This window comes from Gorilla gorilla, chromosome 5, assembly GCF_029281585.2.
Source record: "Gorilla gorilla gorilla isolate KB3781 chromosome 5, NHGRI_mGorGor1-v2.1_pri, whole genome shotgun sequence".
In the NCBI taxonomy this organism is placed as follows: Eukaryota; Metazoa; Chordata; class Mammalia; order Primates; family Hominidae; genus Gorilla; species Gorilla gorilla.
Window position 1 is genome coordinate 147691573 of NC_073229.2, and position 27058 is coordinate 147718630.

Below are 27058 nucleotides of genomic sequence, written 5' to 3' on the forward strand. Positions count from 1 at the left end.
CTGCATCAGCCTCCCGAGTAGCTGGGATTTCAGGTGTGCACCACCAAGATCAGCTAATTTTTGTATTTTTAGTAGAGATGGGGTTTCACCATGTTGGCCAGGCTGGTCTTGAACTCCTGACCTCAGGCGATCCACCCGCCTCGGCCTCCCAAAGTGCTGGGATTAAATTTCTTCATGGTCAATTCACATGCAAAAAAAATGGCTCTCCCATTTGAATTAATAATGTCTTCCCATGAGCTTCCATTTGTCTGAATTTTTATTAAATTATACATTTTATTCTTTATTATATATCTTGAAATATAGATAGTTTGATCTATCTGTCTTCCCTACCAGACAGACAGTGCTTAGGGGCAGGAATTCTATTATTATTTTTGTATCACCATAGTGTCTAGCACAATGCTTCTTTCAGAGAAAACACAGGATAAATGTATACTGGATTAGCAATTTTGATGAAGGAGAGAGTAAATATTCCACTATACTCAGATCATATGTATAATATAGTGATATAGAGACTGCATTATGTAAATATGTGTTTAGAAATAAACTTGTCTAAACCTGTTAAACTTGCCAACTTTTTTTTGTTTATACTAATTTGTATGAAATTGTTATATTTGCTTACTCTAAATGACAGCTATCTACTCCTTGTAAGTTACAGTTGATTTAACCTTAACTTTATAGTATGGAACTATAGATGTGTGAAATTCAGATTTATTTTTAATGCCATTATAATTTATAAGTGGGCAATGATTATTTTCTAAGAGGTAGAACCACATATATAGCCAACTCATTATAATCATTGACTTTAAGTATAAAAATAATAAAATATTTTCTACTATTTTAGACACTCTTCAATCACATTCACCCTGGAAATAGATAACTTTGCCTCATAGTAGAAAAAAATGAGTGACAACTAAACAATGATGTGGCTATAATAAAGAAAATATCATGAAACTAAAGCAACGCCCAACTTCTATTTACTTTTGAGTACACATTCTTCAGTTTTGTGCCAAAATATTTTTCCTGATTTTTCCCTAAAATAATTTAAGTGATGAAATGTATTAAGGAATGAAAAAAACAAAAAGTATTGCCATGGGTATTCAAATCACCCAGTTTTATTTAGGAAGACATTTTATTCATGCCTTTTGTCAAATGGAAAACAAAATGGCCTAATCAAAAAAAATGACATCAGCATATTTGATTCAGTCTTGGAATTAGCATGATCCATTAGCTACTGCATCAGATTCAGAATGTCTGATGCCAAAGTATTAAATAGAATAGTATCCCTCAATAAACATACTACACATATTGGGAGTTAGAAAATAACAAATTTTCTCTCTCATTCCATAAAGAACTGCAAACTGCTTAACTTCTCTCTGCTTCAGTTTCTTTGCATTAAAAAAAAAAAGAATTGCCACTATAGCTGCCTCTTCCTCTATGGAAGCTGTGGAGATGAGTAACACTGAGCAAAATAACTTTGAATTCTGCAAAATAAGTATGTAAACATTTCTAATATTATAGCTGCATAATCTGCATGTCTAGAGCTCTTGGAGTTTCCCTAGAACTTATCCAAAGTTTAATGTACAGCAGGAATTACTATTTCATTATTATTTTACATTTGAAAAATCTAAGTATCAAAAAGCCATTTATCAAAGATGGTGCAACTAAATGAGTTAGGAGTAGAAAGAGTAGAATCAGAATGACTAACCCAATTTCTAATCACAGTGAATTGCACACGCATTAATATTAACCTAAAAAGATGATACAAAAACTGTATTTTAAGACATATAAGGGCAGATATAAATATACATGAACCATGTGAAAGCGATAAAATGTCTTCCTGAAAGTGACCAAGGCAGCAATAACCTCTCCCACATCATCAAACACACAGACATCTGAAGGTCACACTGACATCCACATCAATTAGACAGCCTGGCCCAAACTTGGCTCACCTCACTCAACTTCTCTTTTCATCATTGTTTTCTTCTTCTTCTTCTACCCTGTCTCTGTTGTTTTTAATGAACTACAGAAATAGGCTAGTTTTCTCAGTGGATATGGGGTCCTACATATGTATCAAGGTAGACATTAAAGGTCTACTCTTCCCCAGGAGGAATCCCTGAAGTGTTCTAACCAATGGCTGCCTTTCAGCAAGCAGTATGCAACAGAGCAAGAAACATGCTGTGTTCTATGCAAGTGCCTCCAGAAATCACAGCTCTTCAAAGGGAGATTCTACTTTAACTGGTCACACCTTTCAAAGATACTTTATAATATTTTCTATCTTTAATGTCACATAGAAGGCTTAGGACTTTTTATCTTATTTTGTTTTACCAGAAACCACCTATTATATAAAGAACACTTTCTATTAATTTCTTATAATACATACACATATAAAATAAAAATAAAAAGTATATACTGTATACAAACATCTATACACATATACACACACATATATATGTTTTAAACAGACTCATATATACATATGCATACGTATATACACACATATATGTTTTAAACAGACACATATATACTTATGCATACATATATATACACACATATATATGTATGTTTGTGTGTGTATGTGTATGTGTGTGTGTGTACCTCCCCCAGACGAATGATGTAAATATTTAAATGGAAAGTATTTATGGCAAGCAGACTCAAAATGGCCCCCAGTGACTCCCAACTTGTGGCATTCATATCCTTGTGCAATCATCTTCCCTTCAATATGGGTTGCCCTAGGAATTTGCAGCTAACCCATAGCATATACTAAAGGTGATTGAATATGACTTCCATGATTAGTCTAGATAAGATTGTAATTTCTGTCTTCCTGTTTCTCTCTCATTAGGTTTAATGAAGCCAGCTGTCATGTTGATGAGACTCATGTGTCAAGGAACTGAAGATGGTCCATAGCCAACAGCCAGCCAGGAACTGATTGGCTAGTAGTCCTTGAGGAACTGAATCTCACCAACAACAATATAGTGAACTTGCAAATGGTGCTTCCTCAGTTGAACCTTCAGATGAGACTGAAGTCCTAGTTAACACTTTGTTTGCTGCCTTGTAAGACTGTGAAACAGAGGCCTGAGCTAAGCCATGCCCAGATTCTTGATCCACAGAAATTGTGAGATTAATAAATGTGCATTGATTTAAGCCTCAGATTTTGTGGTAATGCTTTACAAAGCAATAAGTAACTAATGCAGTATTCAACAAATTTTTTGAAAAAAAAAAGATGCTTGAAGACCTGTATTTAATTATTTTTGTGAAGAATACTCAATGGATACTGACTGCACCTGGGTTTTTAGTCTTAACCCAATCATATAGTAGTTTTATGACCCGGCAAAAATTTTTTTCTCTCTCCCTAGAGGTCACTTTCTTCATCTGTTAAACGAGGTAATTAATTTAGATGATCTTTAAAATGTCCACTAGATTTCATACATCTATCACATGTGATTTCATGTATATGTAATGAAAATAAATTTTATATATATACAAAATTTATTTTCATTTGCATTTATGAAACAGGAGAAACAAAATAAAATTACATTTATTTATTTTAATTTAATCTTGAAAGTAAATTCATGTTATCTTCTAAAAATGTTTCAATTTACAATTCATCCATATTAACTTTAATAAAATGATATTTGGTTATCTAATGGAAGATTGAAAATATATCTCCTTCAAATATCTCATTATTTTACATTTAGTAGATAAACTAAATCTTAAAAATGCTTCTGAGTTTTACCTAAACGGGTATTTCTTAAAAATACTGAATTGAGGCCTCTAGCTAATTGCCTAAAATGTACATTTTAAAAGATAAGGAAGAAATTTAAATGTAGGGAATAAGATTAAATTACCAAATAAAATCCATTTTTTCTAGTAATTGGCAGATAAATTTAATACAGAAAAACTTTGTTATTCAATATGCCAAAATATCTAATATTAAAGTGATATACTAATAAATATATTTGGCATATTATTATGGTACTTTCAGTTCTCAAACTTTTAAAGTAAAAATATTGATCAAGATTTATGCATGACCACTTTTTTTTTTTTTTATTTAGACAGTCTCATTCTGTTGCCCAGGCCGGAGTGCAGTGGTGCAATCTCAGCTCACTGCAACCTCTGCCTCCAGGTTTCAAGGTATTCTCCTGTCTCAGCCTTCTGAGTAGCTGGGATTACAAGTGTCTGCCACCACACCTGGCTAATTTTTTAATTTTTACTAGAGACAGGATTTCACCATGTTGGCCAGGCTGGTTTTGAATTCCTGACCTCAAGTGATTCACCAGCCTCGGCCTCCCAAAGTGCTGGGATTACAGAGGTGAGCCACTGTGCCCAGCCAATTATTTCTTTTTGATGCAAGAAAATCATTTATGGTGCAGAAGTTGTCTATTTGTCTATTTTTGCTTTGGTTACCTATGCTTTTGAGGTCTTACTCAAGAAATCTTTGTCCACACCAATGTCCTAAAGTGTTTCCCCAATGTTTTCTTCAAGTAGTTTCATAGTTTCAGGTCTTACATTTAAGTCTTTAATTCAGTTTGATTTGATTTTTGTATATGGTGAGAGATAGAGGTCTAGTTTCATTCTTCTACATATACAGTTTTCCTAGTACAAGTTATTGAAGAGACTGTCCTTTCCTCAATATATGTTATTGGTGCTCAGTAGCAAAATAGAATGACTATAGTTAACAATAATTTATTGTATATTTTAAAATAACTAGAGAGTGAATTTGGAATGTTCCCAATGCAAAGAAATAATAAATGTTTGAGGAGATGGACATCCCAATTACCCTGATTTGATCATTATATATTATATGCTTGTATCAAAACATCACATGTACCCCATAAATATGTACAACAACTATGTACCTATAAATATTGAAAATAAATAATTTTTTAAAAAGAAAATTCTGAATTTGAGATTCTAAAATCAAATTCAAGGTATAATACTGGTCAAAAATTGTGAACCAAATATGTTATTTTAGTTTTTTTATTGCTGTGGTAACAAATTACAACAAACTTAGCCACTTAAAATAATACCCATTTATTATCTTCCAGTTTTTATGATTCCAAAGTGTTGGCTCAGCATGGCTCTACTGAATTCTCTGCTTAGGGCCCACGAGGCTGAAATCAAGTTGTCACCTAGGCTTTGTGTTTTACTAGAGGCTAGAGGAAGGAATTGGCTTTAATGCTTATTCAACTTGGAGGCAGAATTCATTTTCTTCTCACATTTTCAAGACAGCCAATGGGCAAAAGTACTCATACTTCAAATCTCTTTGTTCTCTGCTGAATCTGTCTACATTTAAAGACTCATGATATTACATTGAGCCCACCTGGATAATCCAGGATAACCTCCCTATTTTAGAACAATCTTCACTGCCTCTGCAATTTTTTTTTTCTCCATGTAATATAACATAGCCATAGGGATGACACCAAGGGGTGAATGAGGGTTATAGGGCTCAAAATTCTGTCTACCACATATGATGGAGCTCTTCATTTTCCTCTCACATTTTGAGATTCTCTATTAAGTGTTCAGTTTAATTATTCTTTTAGATATTAAATTTTAAATGTAAGACCAAATTAACTTTTTAATATAAATAAAATGATAAAAGTTTACAAATATCCAACTATCTGTTGCCCAAAAATTAATCTTTCAGAGTAAAAAGAATTTAGTTATGGATATAATAAATTGAAAAGTTACCTTTCGCCACTGTCTTTGTTTCTGGTTTTTCTTTTTTCTCAATTTTTTCCTTGTGAGTTGCTTAAACAGAAAATTTTACATTAGTACACATTTTTAATAGATTTCAAAACCAAGCTTTCTTTTGACCTTAGTTTCACAAGTGCTAAAACCTAATCTGTAATATTTTGAAAATTTATGACACTAATAAGTCTAATTCAGAAATAAAGAGTTACCAGTGTAATAACAGTTGTATTGAATTCAATGTTAAAGTCTAGGCATTAAGACTTAGCAAGCTTGTTGAAAATCAGATCTACTCTTTCTCAAGTCATTATCTCAAACAGGTAAAGCTTTCAGGGAAGACAAACTGAAAGGGAAAATTTTCTATAAGAATTTGTCAAAAAATATGTCATTATGTGTATTTTTAAATTTGAATTATATTAAATTGTGTTGTTTGGTAGTTTCCCAAATCATCATACATTTTTCAATATTTACATACTATTTTTTCAAGAATAACAATGGTAATTAAATAAACTACGAAAATTACGTAGTAAAATATGAGATTTAATTGGGCAGTTAACAAAGTGTATGCACTGATTTGCTAGAGAAAAAAATTAGTTCCACATATTTCCATTTCTCCTACTTCCAACAAGAATAGTAATAATGTACATCAGCTTTACTTACATCATTAAGAAATGCTTACAATATGTATTTAAAATCTATTATTTTTAAATACAGTTGATAAACAGTGTCCTCCAGAATCTTGGAGAGATGATTTAAGCCTCAGAAAGCCTAATATTCAGTTGAAGAGCAAGTGTCCCTAACACATGCAGAGCTGCTGAGAGACCAGGTGCCTCCTCCTCCAGAGTTTCAGCCTCTCCACCACTCAGGCCTGCCCACAGGTACCTCCACTACCACTTGGGATTATGGGTAATAGCTTAGACAATGTTAACAAAAGGAGCATTATGCTAGGCTAAGCAAGGCACTCACTATTCAAACAAGGTCACAGGACTACATTATAATAACATATCTCCTAAAAAGCAAATATCCTTCAATTGGCGTAAGGTAAATAAAAGAGCACTTACAATGCAGCATTTTATTTCTGCTTTTCAATTTGAATACATTTTTTTCTGCAGCACTTATAATTTAAGGGCAAAAATTCCTAACTTTTTTTTTAACAGAAAACATTTAGCTACTGTAAAGTTTGGAAAAAAAATCACAAGAAATAGCAGATTATTTCACTGAGTCAGAATACACAGATCCTAGTGCTAATAATTCTGCTTAACCCAATATCAGACAAGAAATGGTCACCTATTTCTAGAACAGAGAAAGGAGATGGCTATATTGAAGTTCATGGAAATTGAACATGAAGAAAATAAGATAAGAAAATAAGAAAATAAACATGAAGAAAATAACAATTATTTAATTGAAATTTTCTTTTTTTCTGTAGGTTATTGGGGTCCAGGTGGTATTTGGTTACATGAGTAAGTTTTTTAGTGGTGATTTGTGAGATTTTGGTATTTTCAAGTGTAAATATACCATAAAAAATATTGAAGCATGTTTCAACTTATCTGATTCCTAAATGTCATAATGTGTTCTACTTAACTGGAGTGTTTAACAAAACAAAACACTTCAGCAGACTATGCATACTCTGGATGCATAAATCAGCTGAAATCTGGCCCAGCTATCCTAGACACAATCCACCCTAAAACAATGGCAAAAATTAAGTTAGAATCTTACTTCGTATCATACACTGAGATGGATTTTTGAGGAATTAAAGTTAAATTTAAAATGTGAAACAATCTTTTTTGGTTGGGTGCTGTGGCTCACACCTGTAATCCCAGCACTTTGGGAGGCTGAAGTGAGCAGATCACCTGAGGTCAGGAGTTTGAGACCAGCCTGGCCAACATGGCAAAACCCCATCTCTACTAAAAACACAAAAATTAGCTGGGTGTGGTGGCACATGTCTGTAGTTCTCATGCTGAGGCATGAGAATCTCTTGAACCCCAGAGGCAGACGTTGCAGTGAGCCAAGATTGCACCACTGCACTCCAGTCTGGGTGGCAGAGTGAGACTCTGTCTCAAAACAAAAAAACAATCTTTTTTAAACTTGAGGAAAATATTGGTGGCTATTGAATTAATTCTTGAATGAAGATTCAAAGCCAGAAACACCACAAGAAAATGTCAGCATATCTAACCACCTAAAAATTCAAGAATCTAAATATATGCACACATGCACACATATATACATGAACTCACACATGTCCGTTCACAAAGACAGAAAGCATAATATTAACTGTAAAACAAATTCAGAAAAATATTTGAAAATAAGTTATAGATGAGGGGAATACATACCCAAAACACACACACACACACACACACACACACACACACACACACACACACACACAGATATCATTAGGAGAAATGCGCAGTGAGTGTGAACAGTTACACATGATATATACATTGCTAAAAACCATATTTGAGTCTTTCAACTTATAAATAGTAAGCAGTTAAAAATACTTCGCAGAGACATGGATGAAGCTGGAAGCCATCATTCTCAGCAAACTAACACAGGAACAGAAAACCAAACACTGCATGTTCTCATTCATAAGTGGGAGTGAACAATGAGAACACATGGACTCAGGGGTAACATCACACACTGGGGCTTGTCAGGGGTTTGGGGGCAAGGGGAGGGAGAGCATTAGGACAAATACCTAATGCATGCAAGGCTTAAAACCTAGACGACAGGTTGATAGGTGCAGCAAACCACCATGGCACATGTATACCTATGTAACAAACCTGGACATGTATCCCAGAACTTAAAGTAAAATTTAAAAAGAAGAAAGAAAAACTAAGAAAACATGACACCTTCAAAGGCACACAATAACACACCAGTAACAGGCCTCCAAAAAAGGGAAATCTATGAAATGCCTTTCAAAATAATAATCTTAAGGAAACTCAGAGAGAAAAAAAGAGAACACAAATAAAAAATACAAAGGAAGGAGAAAAATAATTCATGATCTGAATGTGAAATTCAGTAAAGAGATAGATATCATAAGAAAGACCCAAACAGAGATCCTACAAATGAAGAACTTAATGAATAAAATAAAAAATAAAATTAACTTTAACAATTAACTAGATTATCAGGAAAAAATACAGTGGAAGAACATTCTCATTTAAACACTATGCAGCTTTTTAAAGAGAATGAGGACAATATTTAGTGATATGAGAAGATTTCAGGATATATTGTTAAATTGTAAAAGTCAGATTATATGACATACTAGATTTTGTGTAAAAATAGGGAGGAAAATAACATGGATTATCTGGAAAACATACAGTAAAGCTCTGGAAGGATGCATGTAAAATTCACATGAGTGGTCTACTGTATGTGGGTTTGGCATGAAATGGGAGCCAGTAGGCTGGGAGCAAGGTGAGAGGAAGGTTTTCACAAAGTATCTTTAATAAGAAATTAAAGCAATCTAATAGATAATCAAAATATGCAAGTTATAATAATGAGATCTACTTTCTTACCTATCAAACTGACAAGTATTTCTGATATAATATCCTCATTGCTGGCTAAGGCAGTCTCAAAACTGCCAGAGGAAAAACTGACGCAACATTTCTGGAAAGTTACCACTTTCCAGTTCAACAGTTCTTAACAGTCTGAAGTATTTTATTTCTCTCAATCCAGAAATTCCTTTTTTCAGATTCTATTCTGAGAAAATAATCCTAATTTAATTTGTAAAACGTCGTGGTCATCTAGAATCTGAATGTAAAGAGTAGGAAGTCAATGGGAAAGGACTCAGTGTGTTAAACAGTAATAAAAGTAACTTCATACCTTTCTTTTCAGGTTTTTCTTTTTCTCTTACTTTTTCTTTTTCTTTTTCTTTGTGTGTAACTGAAAAGAAACAGATAAATAGTTTTCATTTAAATAACAGGAATAAATGAGGAGATGTTTGCATGGCAGTTTTTGATGTCAAAATTTATTTTCTATTTTTAGAAATCTTTCTTTAACTGGATTCAGATTTTATGTAGTTAGAGGTTTAAACTTCAACATAATTACAGATTTATTTCTTATTTCTATTTTTATTTCATATCCAAGCACAAACTAGTACCCAAACCAAGTCTGATTGCAAAGATAAGAATACCCCCGTCAGCTTTTCCAAATCTTTAAATGAAATAATTGGAAAATTTTAAAAAATTATTATGCCATATGCCAAAGGAGCCCGGCTTTGATATTGGATGAATGCTTGAAATATGAGGATGAAAATATAGAGACATAATTTTCTGATCTTGAAGCAAAGAACAATCAACCTAAACAGTATGTGTTAATCTTCTACAGAAACATTCTACACTAAATGTTTTAAAAAATATACTGGAATAAGACTATAAAATACCAAATCTTTCAACAAAAATAAAATTTAATTTAATATGAGCAGTGATCTCCTCCATTATTACAACAGGACTAAAATTTAAGTCATAATCTTACCCCATACCTTAGTCATAATTCTTATTCATTATCCATGCTAGAAACATGAGACTCATCCCAATTTGTCTTTCTCTTTTATTTTTCCTTTTCATTCATTCACCATGCTCTTTCAATCATGCCTTTTTAATATTCCTCTTCCTCATTTTCTTTTATCCAATATTATTTTCCCTAACTATCATTTACTTATACAAGAATATAGAAAGAACACCTGCTATGTGCTAAAGACTCTCCTCAACAAGATAGAGTTCATTCCTGTCGCCATGATGTCAGTAAGCTAATGATTAGTGAATGCTAAGCAAATAATTACAAAGGTGGGTAACTGCAGGGAGTCGAATTGCTATGAAGAAAATGTGTAAGGTGGAATGTTGATGTATGAAATGACCTAATCTAATCTGTTTGTTAGGGGAAGAGCCCTTGGCAGAAATGACATTTAAGAGTACGAGAAATGAGAATAAATTAGCCTAGTAAGAGATTAGGAGGGAAAAGGGGAAGAGACCAATTTCCAATTCAGAAGTTGAAGCAGGATGTTTCTTTTGGGCATATTATTATACTTATCACAATATTATAATATCCTGACTTCTCTTTTGAACCTTTAGATTTTAGATTTTTATGTCTCATATTAACCTTTCTAACATGAAAATTCGATATCATTGACTCCTCTGTTACAAATATTAGTGCCTCCTCACTGCTTAGTATATCTGTCACATAGTGGGTGCTATATCAAAATAAAAATATTTTACTGCTCTAGTGATCTGACATTTGCTTACCAACCCCATGTTTACCAACCCAATGTCATCTACAAAGAATTTCTCCTTGAACTTTATATTCTCATTATAACTAAATGCTAGTAGCTCCACAAGCACACCACATGCCCTCATGATGCCTTTATGTCTCTGCCTGTATGTGTCTTCCACCTAGAATTACCATACCCACATTCATTCATTTTCCTTTCCCTATTCCATGCACTCTTTCATCTTGGTTCAAATGCCTCCTTCTCTGTAACATTTTCTTTGATCTCTACTTATTCCATTCACCAATTGCACCATGTACATAATTATATTTCAGCAATTCAATAATAATATTGATATTGTTAATATCTCTACTCAGTAAATGAAATCCTTAGGGGCTACATCATATTTATTTTATTTTATTTTTTTACATTTCCAGGTCATCACAAGGTCTCAGTCACATAGTGGACTCTAATATTTTTGAATAAGTGAAATTCTAAAATATTTTAAGAGCCAGTTTTATCGTCTAGTTAAATTCTATTTATGGATGATGTGGTAGAGCTATAATAGACACTGCTTGCTTCCAATTATGTGAAACTTTTGACAATTTATTGAAATTTCTCAAATAATCAAAACCTAATGAGAAAAAGGAGAAAAAAACTCAGCTTAAAACATTGAGATATTATTTTTTTCCACATTTAGTGGCTCTTTTAGTTGTTTATTAGCTACTCAGTTCAATATAAATAGCTCGCAAAATAAGGCAAGGAAATCACTATTCATAGTGACCACAAATGGTTTATTTTGGTTCCTTTGAATCCCTATTAATTAAGCAGAAAACCAAGAGAAAATCTTGGCAAAAACAAAGCGTCTTTTAAAGTTTCTCTGAGGGGGAACCAAGTTTGTGTGAGATAAGCTGTGCTTTCAGAGCCCTGATTGGAAAGACCCACAGGGGAACACCTAATCTGTGTCTCTGTCTCTGTAAGGAATGAGGACTCACCCACCTTGGACAGCTGGTTGTCCATTCCACTAAAGGATTTTCAGATTGACGTGTGCAAAGGCATAAATGGGAGAATTAACACAAAATCAAAAGAGCAAAGGGACTGAATTCGGACTGAAATTAGCATATTAATGCCTCATTCCTGTTACCCTAGGGAGAAATCCAGTTCCTCCCAGTTGAAGTGTTGATTTACAGACCCTGTACTGTATGCTAGCATTTTATTATCCCCCTCAGAAATGGCATCACAACACTTCTTAGTGAAGCAGCTGGACCCTTGGGCCCTAGGGAGCTGTTCATAATGGCAGACAGCCACTGAAGCTCCTTGGACAGAAACTTCAAACTTTGGCAAGACTGCTCAAATACCAAGTTTTGAAATGACTTTCAACACAGCAATGCAACAATCAGCAACTGCCTTGGTAATCACTCTAAAATAAAAATCACCTGATAGAGCAGCTGCATTCGCTTGAGCGTCTCTGCTTAGATCCCACAACCAGGAGTTTTCATATGGAAGAAGAGTACCTCCTTGTCACCAGCCCTATTTGGCAAGTTATATCTTAGCCAGGACAGTTTTTAGCTCACGACAGAATAAGCTTCTTGCACCTGCTAGAGTTTAATTTGTTTGTCATCCTTATTTACAAGAAACAAAAGTCCCTTCGGTATGCTGATAATTAAAAACAAATGGAATCCACCAGTTGGAATGGCCCTGATGTCTGGCATCTGAGTTGGCATGGGCCTGCTGTTCCTGCCCTTGCCCAGACTCTGACCTTTCCCTGACCAGAACATTCAGCTCAACTGGACCCAAGCACATCTCTCACCCTCCCATCTGGCCCCTTTCCAGCCCTCCCCAAGCTGTGCTCTGTGTTTTTGTTTTTGACCCTGGCAGTCACCAGGCAGACTATGTCTTTTTCTCAAGTATATCAGAGCTCATAATCTGCCTGACCCTGTGGTTTTTGTTTTTGTTTTTGTTTTTGTTTTTTAAACAGGGAAAACACTCCCTTGGGGTCAAATCATGGGAGCCAGGATATCAGAGTTCTTTACTTAATCGTCCTGTTCTTAGGTTGAAAATCAAAAATTGTAATGCCAAAATTTGTAAAGTACTGATTTGTATAGGCTACTACATTCTTCAATTGATGGCTAGCAAATCAATTTAACCAAACTCTAGAACATACTTGACTTTAGACTACTGCACAGGACTGATCTTGAGTACCCAACCAAAAAAAAAAAAAAAAAAATCAGATGGATAATCAGGTAAGCATTACACCTTTTCATTATTAACAGAAAAAATCTTTGAGGAGCATCATTACCTGTAATAAATTTTACTGATTTTTCTTTTAGCTAATTCCTCTCATTTTCACATTTCTTGTGCTTTTTTGTTAGGTATTAGTGCTAAAATACTCTATAGACTTTAAGTAGGTGAACATTTCAAACAGCTTCATAAAATTCATATATATCTATATTTTAATTTGTAATGTTTTATGAAAGAGCATGATACACATTCATTTTAAACCCTTAAAAAAATTCTGTTTCAGCCACCATTAAACAATAAGGCCAGATCTCTTGGTTAGTGTGTATGTCTTTGTGTGTATGTTTCTTTTTTATTTTTGGTAGCTAATTTGTAGAAGTTCAGTTCTGTGGTAAGGCAAGATGATCTCTATGCTTTTTAAGAGACAATCATGAACTTAATAGAAATGCAATATTGAGTTAAAAATCTTAAATATTATATTATCCATTTTTCCTAAAGGAAGAATTTATTATTTTAACTTTAATATAAGCATGCAATTTCAGAGCTGATAGGAATATAAGAAGTAACTACCCTGAACTTCTTTGTCCGTGGATAAGAAAATATGCTCATAAGAGTCCGTGACAGACCAGGAAAAGAATGTAGTTATCTAATTGCTAAACCAGTACTCTCCTTCAAAACTACGCAGCCCTGTCTGTCCCAGGTTCTGTGCAGACTATAAACTTGTTCTCATGAGCCAAAATGTGCTGATCGAATTCTCCAAGCACATTATCTGTGATCTACCTTCCAATAGTGCACATACTTCTTTTTCATAATAAAAGTACTTTCATTTACCTATTAAAGTGAAGATTAGGCAAATTACCCAAAGTTGTAAAGCTAATCTGATACTTACGCGTTAAATCACAAAAGATATTTTATAATTCTAAAATATTAGTTTTATTTTCAAATTCAATTTAAATGTATGGACAATTTCCCCTTCTCCTGGGGCTACATAGCCATAGTAAGAACTGTAATCGCTTTCTCATAAGTGAACATTCACTATGGACACTGTGATGCATAGCTTTGTGCACACTCTTCTGGTTTCCTTGTCCAGGTTTATTTTTCACGATTGCCAGAGAGGGAAAGAAAATATATTTTGTACTTTAAGGAGTTAATGAAGTGCAGCTAAGAGAAGACAAAAGTAAAAGTTTATACAGTACAGGATGGCTAAATGAATTTGTGGGCTTTAAGAGCATTTTTATAAAGGGCTTCAGGATATTTAAATACATTTTAATGTATTTGATTGCATTTTGACTTTTGAGCCTCACCATCAACTAAATCCCTTGTCAGCCTATGACCCCAGTCCTGCAATTGTTTCCCAAAAACTGAAGGAGTTCTAGACAAATCAGTGTTATTATTCTGAATCACCCTTTTTAAAAACATTCTTTTGATTTTTTTGTGCATATGATATTGTTATGGGTTGAATTGTGTCTCCCCAAAAATATATGTTGAAGTCATTAGCCCCAGAGCCTAAGAATGTGACTTTATTTGGAAATAAGGTTTTTACAGAGACAATCCAAGTTTAAGTCATGAGGCTAGTCCCTAATTCAATAGGACCGATGCCCTTACAAAAAGGGAAATTTGGGTCCAGAGAAGGATATGCACAGAGGGAATGCATATCCTGTGAAAAGACAGAGACACAGGGAGAGCATCATTTGAAGATGAAGGCAGGAATTGGAGAACTTCATCTACAAGGCCCCAAAGCTTGCCGGCAAACCTCCAGAGGCCAGGAGAGAGGCATGGAACAGATTCTTCCATGATCTGGAACAGATTCTTCCAGATCACAGCCCTCAGGAAAAAACTCATCCTGTGCAAACCTTGACTTTGGACTTCTAGCCTCAGTAAGGTAATATTGAGGCTAATGTTAATAATAATAGTAATAATTAGACTTCTGTTGCAGCCCTTGAACCAAGTTCCCACCTGGTTCCTTGAGGACTGACCTCAGCTTAGCTTTTGTGTCTTCCCTGTTAAGTTTCAGAGTCCACACCTGAACCAAAAACCACTAATTCCTCTGAGGTCCTTCCAGAAAACTGCAGACAGACTTACTCAACAACTGAGGTTGCCAAACCCCAAACTACATCTCTCCTCGAGGACATCTCTGTGAAGTACTTACTACACGTGGTATAATTGTGTATTTACTCTTTCAAATTTATCATTAACTGGATCTTATTCATCATGGAATTTGTAGTGCCCAGTATGGTGTTTGGCACAAAGTAGGTACTGTGAATAAGTGAATGTGTATTATCACCTAGTGGCTGTGACCACTTTTTCCATTTACACTATCTGCCTGCCAGAATATACCCTATTCCCGCTGTCTAGCCCACTCTGAAGCTGACCATATGCTGTCTCTCCAGTATACATTTCTGTTAAGTAAACTTCTCCATTTTTGAGGTCACTTTTTCACCCAACCACCTGACAATACAGGTGGATGTAGCAGAAACCTACTGTTTTGCCTGCCTACCGGGCCGTCCTATTGTCTAGGAGCCTTCTTGGAAAAAGTTCACATATTTAGTTATATGTTTACCACTGGGTTCCTGTCTTTTCTGATTTGTTCTGTTCTACAAGTAAATTGACATGTTTATTAGTTAAATAGAAGACGAAATCTTATCTAATATCACCAATAAAATTCACAATTGCAAAAAAATAAGGCAATATACAATAAACAAATAACTACATGGGGGGCAAAGCCAGAGGAAAATTAAAAATACATTACTATTTTTCTCCAGATAATTGGATTGTGGGGGTGCGGTTCCTCTTTTTTTTTTTTTTTTGCATTTTTCCAAATCATCCATATTTATCTGTATTATTATAATTTTTGTTGTTTCAGTGTGGGTGTTTTCAGATTACATATTACAGAAAGTTTTTGTTTTACTATGAAATTGTTCATTGCCATTAACCACAGAAATTTGACTTAAATTACAATGGCTTAATTAAAGCTAAATGGAAAGTTGTCTGTAGGAATGTCAAATGCAAAGTTGTCTGTAGGAATCCAGTAGAGATTAACAAAACAGAAGAATACTTCATTCACAAATTAAATCATTATTTCAGTATTTATTGAGTGTGTTGGGTACTGTTAGATGTTAGAATGATTTTTAATTTGATATAAGCATACAAATTCAGAGCTGGTGAAAACCCGAGAAGACTATGAGCCCATATCCCTTTGTTCATGGATAACAAAACAGAATCATAAAAGGGAGTGGCAAGGCTGCCCTAGAACATACATGAAGACAAACATAGTTCCCTCCCTCAGTTAGTTAGATCGACATATACCCACAATTAAAATATGTTGTCAAAGTGCTTGGAAGAGCAAAAGCTGGGGTGGAACAGCATGGACAAAGTGCTTAAATGCCCCCAGTGAAGAACAGCAGTGGGGACTTCTTAAAGGAACTGACACTCCATATGAGAATCAAAGAAATAAGCAGGCTTTTGCCGAGGGACTACACAGGAAGGGCTTGATGGCTGGAGAGAAGAGAGCATACAAAAAAAGTGAACAGTTATGAGACAGTGACAATGCCTGCTCAGGGACTACTCAACAGCTCAGCCTGCCTGCAGTACAGGGGGCATCAGTGGGATCTGGAGTGCTAAGGGTGGCAGGGAGGAGGAGGCTGTATCTGTGAGAAAGCTTGGTAAGGAGGTAGCAGAACAGGGAAGACGTGATAAACTACGAAGCTGGAATGCTGTAGGGGTAGCAGTGATCAAATGCCAGATTGGAAAATGTCACTTTTATCTCTTAGCACTGGGGCACCAGCAAATGGATTTAAGCCCGTAAGTGACTGGATTAGCATGGATCTGAGGGGTTAATGCTGGGAAATCAGTTAAGAAGTGACTGTCACAATTTAATTGAGAGATGATTCTGGAGAAGATAGCAGTTGGAGAAGAGAGAAAGTAGACTAAATTATAGTACAGAGGAGCTAAGTAGGGTTGAGCTCTAGTGCTGAAAGAGACCAAAAGGTCTATGGCAGGGACAAGCTTTGGTGTTGAAAGAGAACAAGAAGTCTATGGCAGGAACTAAAATTCAAATGCCTTCATAGATGAGACAGGTAAATTAACAGGTACCCCAGTGGTGAAAGAGGGAGTGGTGGAGACTGTCGTAAACAGAGGGTGCAGGCCCCACTTAAAGGCATCCAGTTGCTCATTATCTAAAACACTGGCTCGTCAAAAGAAACCACTGTGGGATATATTTGAACTCTAAGCCATGAGTTCAACAGACAGTGATTCTAACCCCGGCTACTCATTTGAATCATTAGGGCAGCTAGGCCCAAACCCTGGCATTACTTCTCAAACATTAATGGCCCCAGGATGGAGTATGAACATAGATATATATTTAAAAGCTATCCTGGTGATCTAAAGTGCAGTCAGGGTTGAGTACCACCCCTGGAAACAATGGCTTCTAGATGTTTAGCATGAATAATTTGGGTGGACAGTGATGTCAGTCATTAGGACAAAGAACACAGACAGGTGAAGACATTTTCTGCAATAGATGTTAATATGGGCTTGAATACATTAGATGAAAGAAGTCTGTTAGTTACCTGTGTAAAGTCAGGTGGGAATTTTATAAGAAGGCTCAGAGACTTTATATTCTATACTTTCAGCCTTTTCAAATATCAAAATTAATTAACCACATGGGATCCTAAATTAGTTGATGGCTTAAATAAAATGCTAAGGGATTATCCAATTAAGAAAATACTCAGGATATTCACGACATTCTTAAGATTTTATTTAAGATATGTGCACATTAAAGATGCATTTTTAATGAGGAATTTATATCTTAAGGGAATGATGGCACTACATTGGCCATACACAAACTGTGTTCTATTGTCAAGGTGACTAAGCTCTTCACATATAGTAAGAAAAGCAAAACAAAAACAAAACAAAATTTTAATACCACCAAAAAACAAAAGAACTCATCTTGCTGCCTAAGGAAAAAGCAAAATTAATAGTTATTCTGACTTGTTCTGATCTCTCAAATAATGAAATTTTGAAATTTCAGAAATGTTCATAAACCTGAGTTCCATAAGCATAGTAACTTTACATCTTACTTTTGCTATGCTGATATCTGAAGATATACAAAAGTCTTTGTGATAATGCTGCTATTTTTCTACCATGAACTGTAAACTTGGTAATATTTGCCATTTTGTGGTTTCTATCTTTAAATACTTTTATCTTTCTATTGACAAACATGAAAAATTGCTTAACATCAGTAACCATCAGAGAAATGCAACTCACAACCACATCGAGATATCATCTTACATCATTCAGAATGGTTACTATTAAAAAGTCAAAAACAACAGATGTCATGGATGCATAAAATAGAGAACACTTACACACTGTTAGCGGAGATGTAAATTCACTCGACCTCTATGGAAAACAGGATGGGGATATCTTAAAGAAGTAAAAATAAAACTACCATTTGACCCAGCAATGCCACTATGAGGTATCTGCTCAAAGGAAAAAAAATCATTATATAAAAAAGACACCTGCACTCACATGTTCATCACAGCACTATTCGCAGTGGCAAAGTCATGGAACCAACACAAGTGTCCATCAGTGGCTGATTGGGTAAAGAAAATGTGGTATATATACATCGTGGAATACTATTCAGTCATAAAAAAGAATGGAATTATGTCCTCTGCAGCAACGTGGATAGAGCGGGAGGCCATTATCCTAAGTGAACTAACTCAGAAATAGAAAATCAAATATTGCATGTTCTCACTTGCAATTGCTACACATGGACATAAAGATGGAAATAACAGACACTAGGGATCTCAAAAAATGGGGAGACTGGAATGGGAAGTGAGGCTTGAAAAATTACCTATTGAGTATTATGTTGAATATTTGGGTGATGGACACACTAGAAGAGCTCAATCCCCATCATTATGCAACATACCCAAGTAACAAACATGCACATGTATCCCTTGAATCTAAAAGTTTTTTTAAAAAAACTTGTATTTTTATATTTAATTATCAGTCCCTCTAAACTCTGACTGGCATGCATGCTTGTCAAGACTTCTTTCTAAATGGGGCCTTTAAGTAATCCTTTGACTCCACGATGCTGTTTAAGTAATTAGATCTGGTGATTTGAAGTTTATTTATTGAAAAGACAGTGGAATAGGCCAAATAATGGCCCTCTAAAGCATAACTATATCCTAGTCTCTGGAATCTGTGAATGTTACATATATATATGGACTTTGCAATGTGATTAAGTCAAGGATCTTGAGATGGTGAGATTATCTTGGATTATTCAGGTGGGCCCAGTTTGTGGTAATTTGTTACAGCAGCCACAGAAAACTAGTACACCTATGACAAGCCATCTGACACATCTACCAAGATAAGTACTGCCACATCTCATTTCTCAGTTGTGTTAAGACTGAAAATAGTAGAAACGGGATTTAAAGATGCATACAGTCTATGCATCTTTATATGGTGTCTACTATACAGGTAAGCTATTAGAATTAGGTAAGCCCACATCAGGCTACGTGGCACACAGACTGATGGGAAGAGAACAGAGATGGTATCTAGGAACTGATAGATATGTACAAATGCAAGCAGATCAGTGAGGTCAACCAGCAGGAAGCAAGGTTCTAACCACAGGGTTTCAGAGACAAATTCTAGATCCTATGGCTATGAGCAAATTCTGGTGCTACAGACTCAGCAGGCAACAAAGAACAAAAAGAAGAAAGAAAATTGGATATAGGATATACTGGAAAAGCCACATGTTCTTACGTTAGAGATAACAGGCAAAAATGTGGCTCTACAAATTACTAAACTTGACACAATGATTGAATGCAGGTAAACCTACGTATTCTTAGTTTAAATGGAATTATATCTACCGTGTTAGATTGTTCTATGAAGATTAAGTGAAATATTAGACATAAAAAATTATATACAGTATTTCATCCATAGTAGATAAACACTCATACAATATTAAATTTTTAAGAAGGGAAACACAAATATAGAACTGACAAGGCAGTAAAAGTAGTTTAGGGTTGTTACAGGAACTTGGGATGACACATCTTATATTTGTTCAGCCTATGATCAGACAGATATCAAATGATACTAAAGATAGAGAAAAAAGGAATTCAGATAAGAAAACTGTAAGGGACTCTCATCCAGTTAGAGGTGGTTAGGATGATTAATTAATTAACTGATAGTTACTGTTTAAAATTAGTCAATAATTATTTTAAGAATTTTACAAGTACATTTCATAATTATTTAATCCTTATGACAACTCTATTATCCCCATTTTACAGATGAGGAAATAAAGGCAAAGAAAGATTAATTATCTTGCCCAAGGACACATAGCCAGAAGTTACCAAATTTGGATTCTAACCCAGATAATTTAATTAAAGACCTTTCTAAAAGTATAAAAAGGTTATGGTAATATTACCCTTTATGAAAATCACACACCATGCTCTTAGTTTATTTATTAATTAGAATATCTGAGTATTTACCACGGGTAAAGGAAATGTTCTTTAATAATCATGACTTGGACCTTTTATTTATGACAAATAACATTCTCTTTAATTCTTTGAAGTTAGTCTGTATATATCTTTTTATTTAAAACATCTGGAGGCAGAGTTATTTATGATTACAAAGGAAACTCAGACTGTTGACTGCTAGAGAAGACTGGTTAACATTTCTTATCATTCCACATGTGGACCTACATCTGACCATGGGTATCCATTGTTGGATATAGTTTTAAATATGATTATATTCTGCAAGATCATTTTGACCTATAAAAACTTTAATTTGAAACCATCACCCTAATGTGGAATCAGCGTTCTTGGAGGTAACTTGTACTAGAGCACTCTGCTTGGTACTCAAAACTACTCCATTGTGGTTAACTCATTCTGCCTGTTCCCCAGGGGCCATTTATATGAGTCACAATTTAGTTAATGATATGTGGTAACCCAAAAAATGTTAAATTATGGTTGGAAGTTTTTTCTAAGCAAATGTAATGTTCCACTATATTACTATATAAATTCAGAACAAGGTCACATACAGTATTCTGATTATATTTATAAAATAAAATAAATTTCTACCTCTTTTATGAGGTACTGTATGTGACCAATACAAGGTCACATGCAGTATTCTGATTACATTTATAAAATAAAATAAATTTCTACCTCTTTTATGAGGTACTGTATGTGACCAATACAAGGTCACATACAGTATTCTGATTATATTTATAAAATAAAATAAATTTCTACCTCTTTTATGGGAAAAAATCCAAGGTTAACTTAGTTCAAGGTAAACCTTAACTAACATGTCAGAGCTTGTGTCCTAAAAACATAATAAGTATTCATTGCCTGGTTAACATTTAAAAGGCATATTCTTTAGCTCCATAAACTGCTGCATTCTTCCCTGAGGAAAATATCAAACAAAATAAACAGAGGGACAAAGTAGAAATAAAAGTTAGCTTGATATGATAAAGTAAAATTATTTAATGTGGTTGCCTATAAAAGTACCTAATTTCTTAAGAAAAAGAGTCAGAATTGAAACTCATTATTTGACACTATAAAATCAATTAGCATATTAATATAGAATTGTTTTAGAAACACATATCCTGTGGGATTACATATTCTGTGTGATTTTTTTTTTTTGGATCCTACTTGATGGGTCAATTATATAGGTGTAGACTCCCAAGGCTCTCCCAATGAGTTCCATGCTTCTAAAACCTTTTAGAATATCATATTGTCCCTTGAAGGGGAAAAAAACTATAGAGAAATAGAATGTGATCTAGCTTCCACCATAACGAAAATCTTTTGTCATCCCACAAAACACACCAGCTTGAGCATAATGAATCTTTTTAGACTCAGATATTTATTGACTCATTTATAATCATCACAGACTACTACTACCTTTCAAATACCTTATCTTTTCTTCTAAGGGTTCAAAATGCTTTGATAATAACTTAAATTCCTAACTATCCATCACATACAACCATAACTGACATGGAACATGGCATACAGAAAACAGTATTTATCCACATACAAGAGCAGTTGTAAAGCAAAACATTTATTTTCACTGAACTATTTGAGAATAAAGAGCAGGCATTAGTCTACCTCATTTACAGATAGGAAACTAAGCAATAAAGTGAAATCTTTTGTTCATATTCACACAAAAAAACTGTGGAAAACATAAGCTCTCTCTGATTTCCAGCTCAGTGTGGAACAACTGAAGCTCTACTTTCACTTTCTTGAGAAATAGTTACTTTTACAAAACATATTTGGTCTACTCAAGAAATATATTCAGGTTAATAATCTCCAGCTCAGTCTTTGAGAAATTTATTTTAGACTTCAGCCAAATTCACTGTCTTAATTATGGAAGACTTGCTAGTTTAATAAACCCATTCTACAGCCCACTGCTCAGTCTTTGACATCAGAATTCTAATATAGCCAGGTCCAAAATGCAAATGGTGCCATCTGCATTACTACCTCCACTCCAGCAGCACTGTTATTAAATTAATAGCACAGTCTGCAAGAAAAAAACAGCAGGGACCCAAATGGTGTGGAACCAGTTGAGTTTCTGTTTAACCTTCAGCAGATAGAAACACAGAGCCAGTTCAGTCATGGTTCGCTTAGTCAATCCATACTCAAGAGCTGTGTCCAACTTCTATGATCAAAGGAATTAAGAACCAAAAAAAGGAAAGAGAACAGTAAGGAGACATTAGTTTCCTAAGTACAAATATAAATAGGTTTCAACTGAGTGAGCTTCAATGTTCTGATTGTTGAAGAATTGGCTGACCAATCTAGAATGAATTCAAACATTAGGATTAAAGACATAATATCTGTAGAATGATTTGAGCCCTTCCCAAAAAGAAAGCACATGAAGTATATTTTAAAAACAACAGCAACAACATGGCATTGTATTAATATAAATTCACGTGCTAGTATAATTTACTTGGTACTTTTATTATTTGAAAATTTACTATCTGCAACTGTGGTATTTACTACAGATAATTTTGTATTAGCTGGTTTATGACATAGTAAATACTGGATAAAATTCCATTTTTATCTCAGAAATAAATTATCTCATTTTCTGTCTGCATTATACAAATATAGTTATTATGAGATCTTTATTTTTGCCCTGGCTCATTCAAAATCATGTGAAACTGACCATTGGGAGAACCTGGGCATGCTTAGAAGAGTATATTTTTGAATGTCTTGCTTCCTATTAGTTTCTTTAAAGTTTTATGACTATCTCTGTCACCCACAGAAAAGTTATGCTTATAAGATAAGCAATACAATGCTGGCCTTTCTTAATTTGCTTCTGCTGCAAGATTGCCATTACTGGATTCAGTTCAGCTGAAAGTGATATTAATCATCATGTTGTCACTGTCCATCTACCTCTTGAGGCTGTGCAGGAAAGCCGTGGGGCTTTCTTACATGACCTCTGCCATGAGGTCATATAATGACTCTGCATTTCTACACCAAAGATTGTAAAGATATTGCATGACAGAAGGAATTCAGGTAAAAAAAAAATAAACTCTGACTTGTTACATTAACTTCTTAAAAGAAAAAAAATTATTTCCTCAGTAAGTCAATATGTATTTGAGCTACTCTCTTAGTAATTGTAAATAATTTAAAAATTATCACACATTTTGAAGTTACTTTGATTTCAACTATTAAATATTATTTATGTTATTTATACATTTATAACTGAAATTAACTGAGGAGTAAATTTACTTATTTAATATCAAAAATGTTACAAAAACACTAAACATGAAATTTTTTCTCCCATATGAATACACAAAAATGTATATCTAAATGAAGAATAAACATAAAATGAAATGTTTACCTTTAGTTTGTATTTTCCTTTCAGGTTTCTCTTGTTTTTCAGTCTTATCTTTGTGTATTTCTAAGAAAAAATAGAATTTATAATTTTAAAACTCTGAAAATGTATAAAATTTAAGCCATAGCTATGACCTAAACTTTATAAACCTACCACAAAGTTTAAATTATTATACAGTTACTAACAAGTTTATTGGAGTCTAAAAGAGTCTTTGCAACATATTGCTAAACAAATCACTTATTTATTGAAATAAGGGAAAAACTGGAGTTATCTCAAAATTAGGGTTATTTGGAAAAGCTTAAACATTTAATAGACAGAGCTATGTTGTCACCATTTTCAGTGCTAAAATTGGTCACAAACTATAATTATTTTTATTTCAATTACTCTCAATACAAATCAAGAATCCTTAATAAGAATGTCATTTAGATTTAGGAAGATTTAGTTTTTACATATTAAATTAAGAATTTGTGAAATGAACTGTAACAACTATCTAATAGGAAATATATCTCAGAAGTATTGACTCTAATCTATGTTTATAATCAGCATTTGGCATTACATTTAACCAATAATTACTGCAAGCAGATATGACACATTTCATAGAATAAGTTAGTTGTACGTTGTTTTCTAAACATCAGGTTTTAGCAAATATATTCAATTTTCTGCTAGCTTCAGTATACATACATTACCGAGGCTAAGAAAATGAAATTAATTCTGAATTTACAGTTAATTTGGATAGAAGTAAATTTGAGATTAGAGTTTACAAATATGATTACTACCTTTGAAAAGTGACTTAATCTTAAATATAATGTTTTTTCTTAGAAAAATGCTAATGAGGTTTACTTATTTATTTATCACAGCTTTGTTCCACAGATAGTCTGAGATGGTGTTAATTACTGTACACATTTTAAATTCTCCATTTGTAAATCTGCATTTGCATTTTTGTAATTTTTCCAAAAGTCTACTAGATTAAGATCAACCATGGAAACACCCTAAATATCTTCAGAAAAGACAGCTACTAGCTTTCATTCACCTGTTAAGGAGGTAACCACCATTGTGAAGGTTTTCTTCCTAATTTTTCTCATTAATCAGTTACCTTACTATTTACAGAATCACTAATCTACTCTTAACTGTGACTTTGAATATGGTGATGAAGATATGAACAGGTAAGGCACTCATTCTTTTCTCTGAAAACAATTCTCCAAAATGTAAGGAAATATCTCCAAATGATATAGGAAATGCCCATCTTCCTGTCTCTCTCACCATTTTGTTTATTTCTTCTCTAGTCCCCAAATTTTACTCTACAGCAGGGTTTCTTACATTAGCACTTTTGACATTTTGAATTGGGTGAAGCATTATTTTGGGGAGGGGCTATTTTGTGCATTTTAGGATATTCAGCAGCATTCCTAGCCTCTACCTTTTAGATGCCAGTAGCCCCCATATCCACCTCCCGATCTTGACAATGAAACATGTCCAGAGACTTTGCCAAATGTCTCCTACAGGGCAAAATGAATCCTAGTTGAGAACCACTGCTCTAAACTTACATGATAACCAGAGTAATCACTATCACTGTCTAGACCTATACTATCCAATGCAGTAGCCACTAGACATTTGTGCATATTAAGGACATGATATATGGTTAATCCAAATTGAGATGTGCTGTAAGTATAAAATGTACACTAGATTACGAAAACTTAGAATAAAATATAAGTAAAATACCTCATTAATAATTTTTATATGAATTACATTTTGAAATGATATTTTGGTCATATTGGGTGTGATGGTTTTATTATTGGCTCAGTTTGGCTAATCTATTATCCCAAGTTATTTTATTGAATACTAACCTAGAGTTGCTTGCAGGTATATTGCAGATGTAATTAAAATCACTAATTAGTTGACTTTAAGTAAGACGATTTTGCAGATTTTGTATAATTTGGATGGGCTTCTCTGATTTCTTTGGAAAGCCTTAAAAACAGGCCTGAGATTGCCCAGGGCAAAAGGAGAAATTCTGCCTGTGAATGACAACTTTGGTTGACAGCTTCTAGGCTCAACTTGCCTGTGATCCTCCCTTCCTGACTTCCTGTCATATGGGTCCAAAAATGCATGGCCAGTTCCCACAATCGCATAATCCAATTCCTTGTAATAATTTTTTAAAAGTATAAAAGTATCTCCATAATCTTCTACTGGTTCTACTTCTCTGTTTAATCCCTGACTGATACATTGAATTCAATAAGATATATTATTAAAATTAGTTTTATATTTTTCTTTTTACTATTTTAAATGTGGCTACTAGAAAATTTTAAATTACATATGTGGCTTCTATATATTACTACTAGACAGGTCTAATGCACGTCTAATCCCAGGGGGAGCAAAGGACCTTTATAAAACTTTAGGTCATCCACAGAGACAAACTGATTTCAAATGAACTGAAAAAACAAACTTGATATTCTCTCCTGTCAATACTGTTTTGCTTGCTCCCTCCTCTCCAAGCCAACAGATGCTATGAAGAAGATTGGTGATTTGTTTAATTCAGGTCCATAAAGCAAGTAAAATATCAAAGATTTAGACTGGTCTTTGGATGTACTAAGGGAGTTGCCTTTAAGAGATCATTCCTTACTCCTAGTAGGTATTAATTGGAATATAGAGATGGCATGAAATTTTTAAAATTGAAAAATTGCATGGAATGCTACATTCACCATGTAATGGGGAGGCCTTAAAATTGTCATTTAGAATAATATTTTTTTTAGAGGTAGGGGTGTGTGCATATGTGTGTACATATACATGTGTGTCTTCCACGGATACCAGCTGACCATTCAAAAGAATAAAGAAGGGATTCTGGAGCTCACACAGGAGAATAAGATGTGAGTTAGACTCTTCCATAGAATCCAGAGCTGAAGGCCATCTTGCCTGAAAAAATCCTGTCAGAGCCTCCTACTCTAACTTAGATTTTGGAGAAAAGACTGGACAGAGTTGTGGTGGTTTTGGGGACTAGAAAGATGGTCCTTGTTGATCATAGGAGGATTTCCTGCAAGGTAGGTGTAAGTTTGCACATTGGAAAACAGATGAAAGAAGTACTAGCAGGAGCTACCTTGCTCCTCTTAGCTCTTG

At 34.1% G+C, this 27058-nt stretch overlaps 1 protein-coding gene across 49 annotated transcripts in view; it reads right to left on the reverse strand.

The window, feature by feature from the left end:
• TRDN (triadin) overlaps positions 1-27058 on the reverse strand; it is a 419844-nt gene that overhangs the window by 289495 nt on the left and 103291 nt on the right. For 48 of the 49 annotated variants that reach the window (XM_031012505.2, XM_055391701.2, XM_055391743.2 and 45 more), the window contains exons 5-7: positions 23960-24019; positions 9505-9564; positions 5689-5748 (exon numbers count right to left, since the gene is read on the reverse strand). In XM_031012505.2, the coding sequence (XP_030868365.2) occupies positions 5689-5748; positions 9505-9564; positions 23960-24019 (180 nt within the window). The remainder of the gene's footprint in view (positions 1-5688; positions 5749-9504; positions 9565-23959; positions 24020-27058) is intronic. The other variant, XM_055391722.2, reaches the window with a different exon arrangement.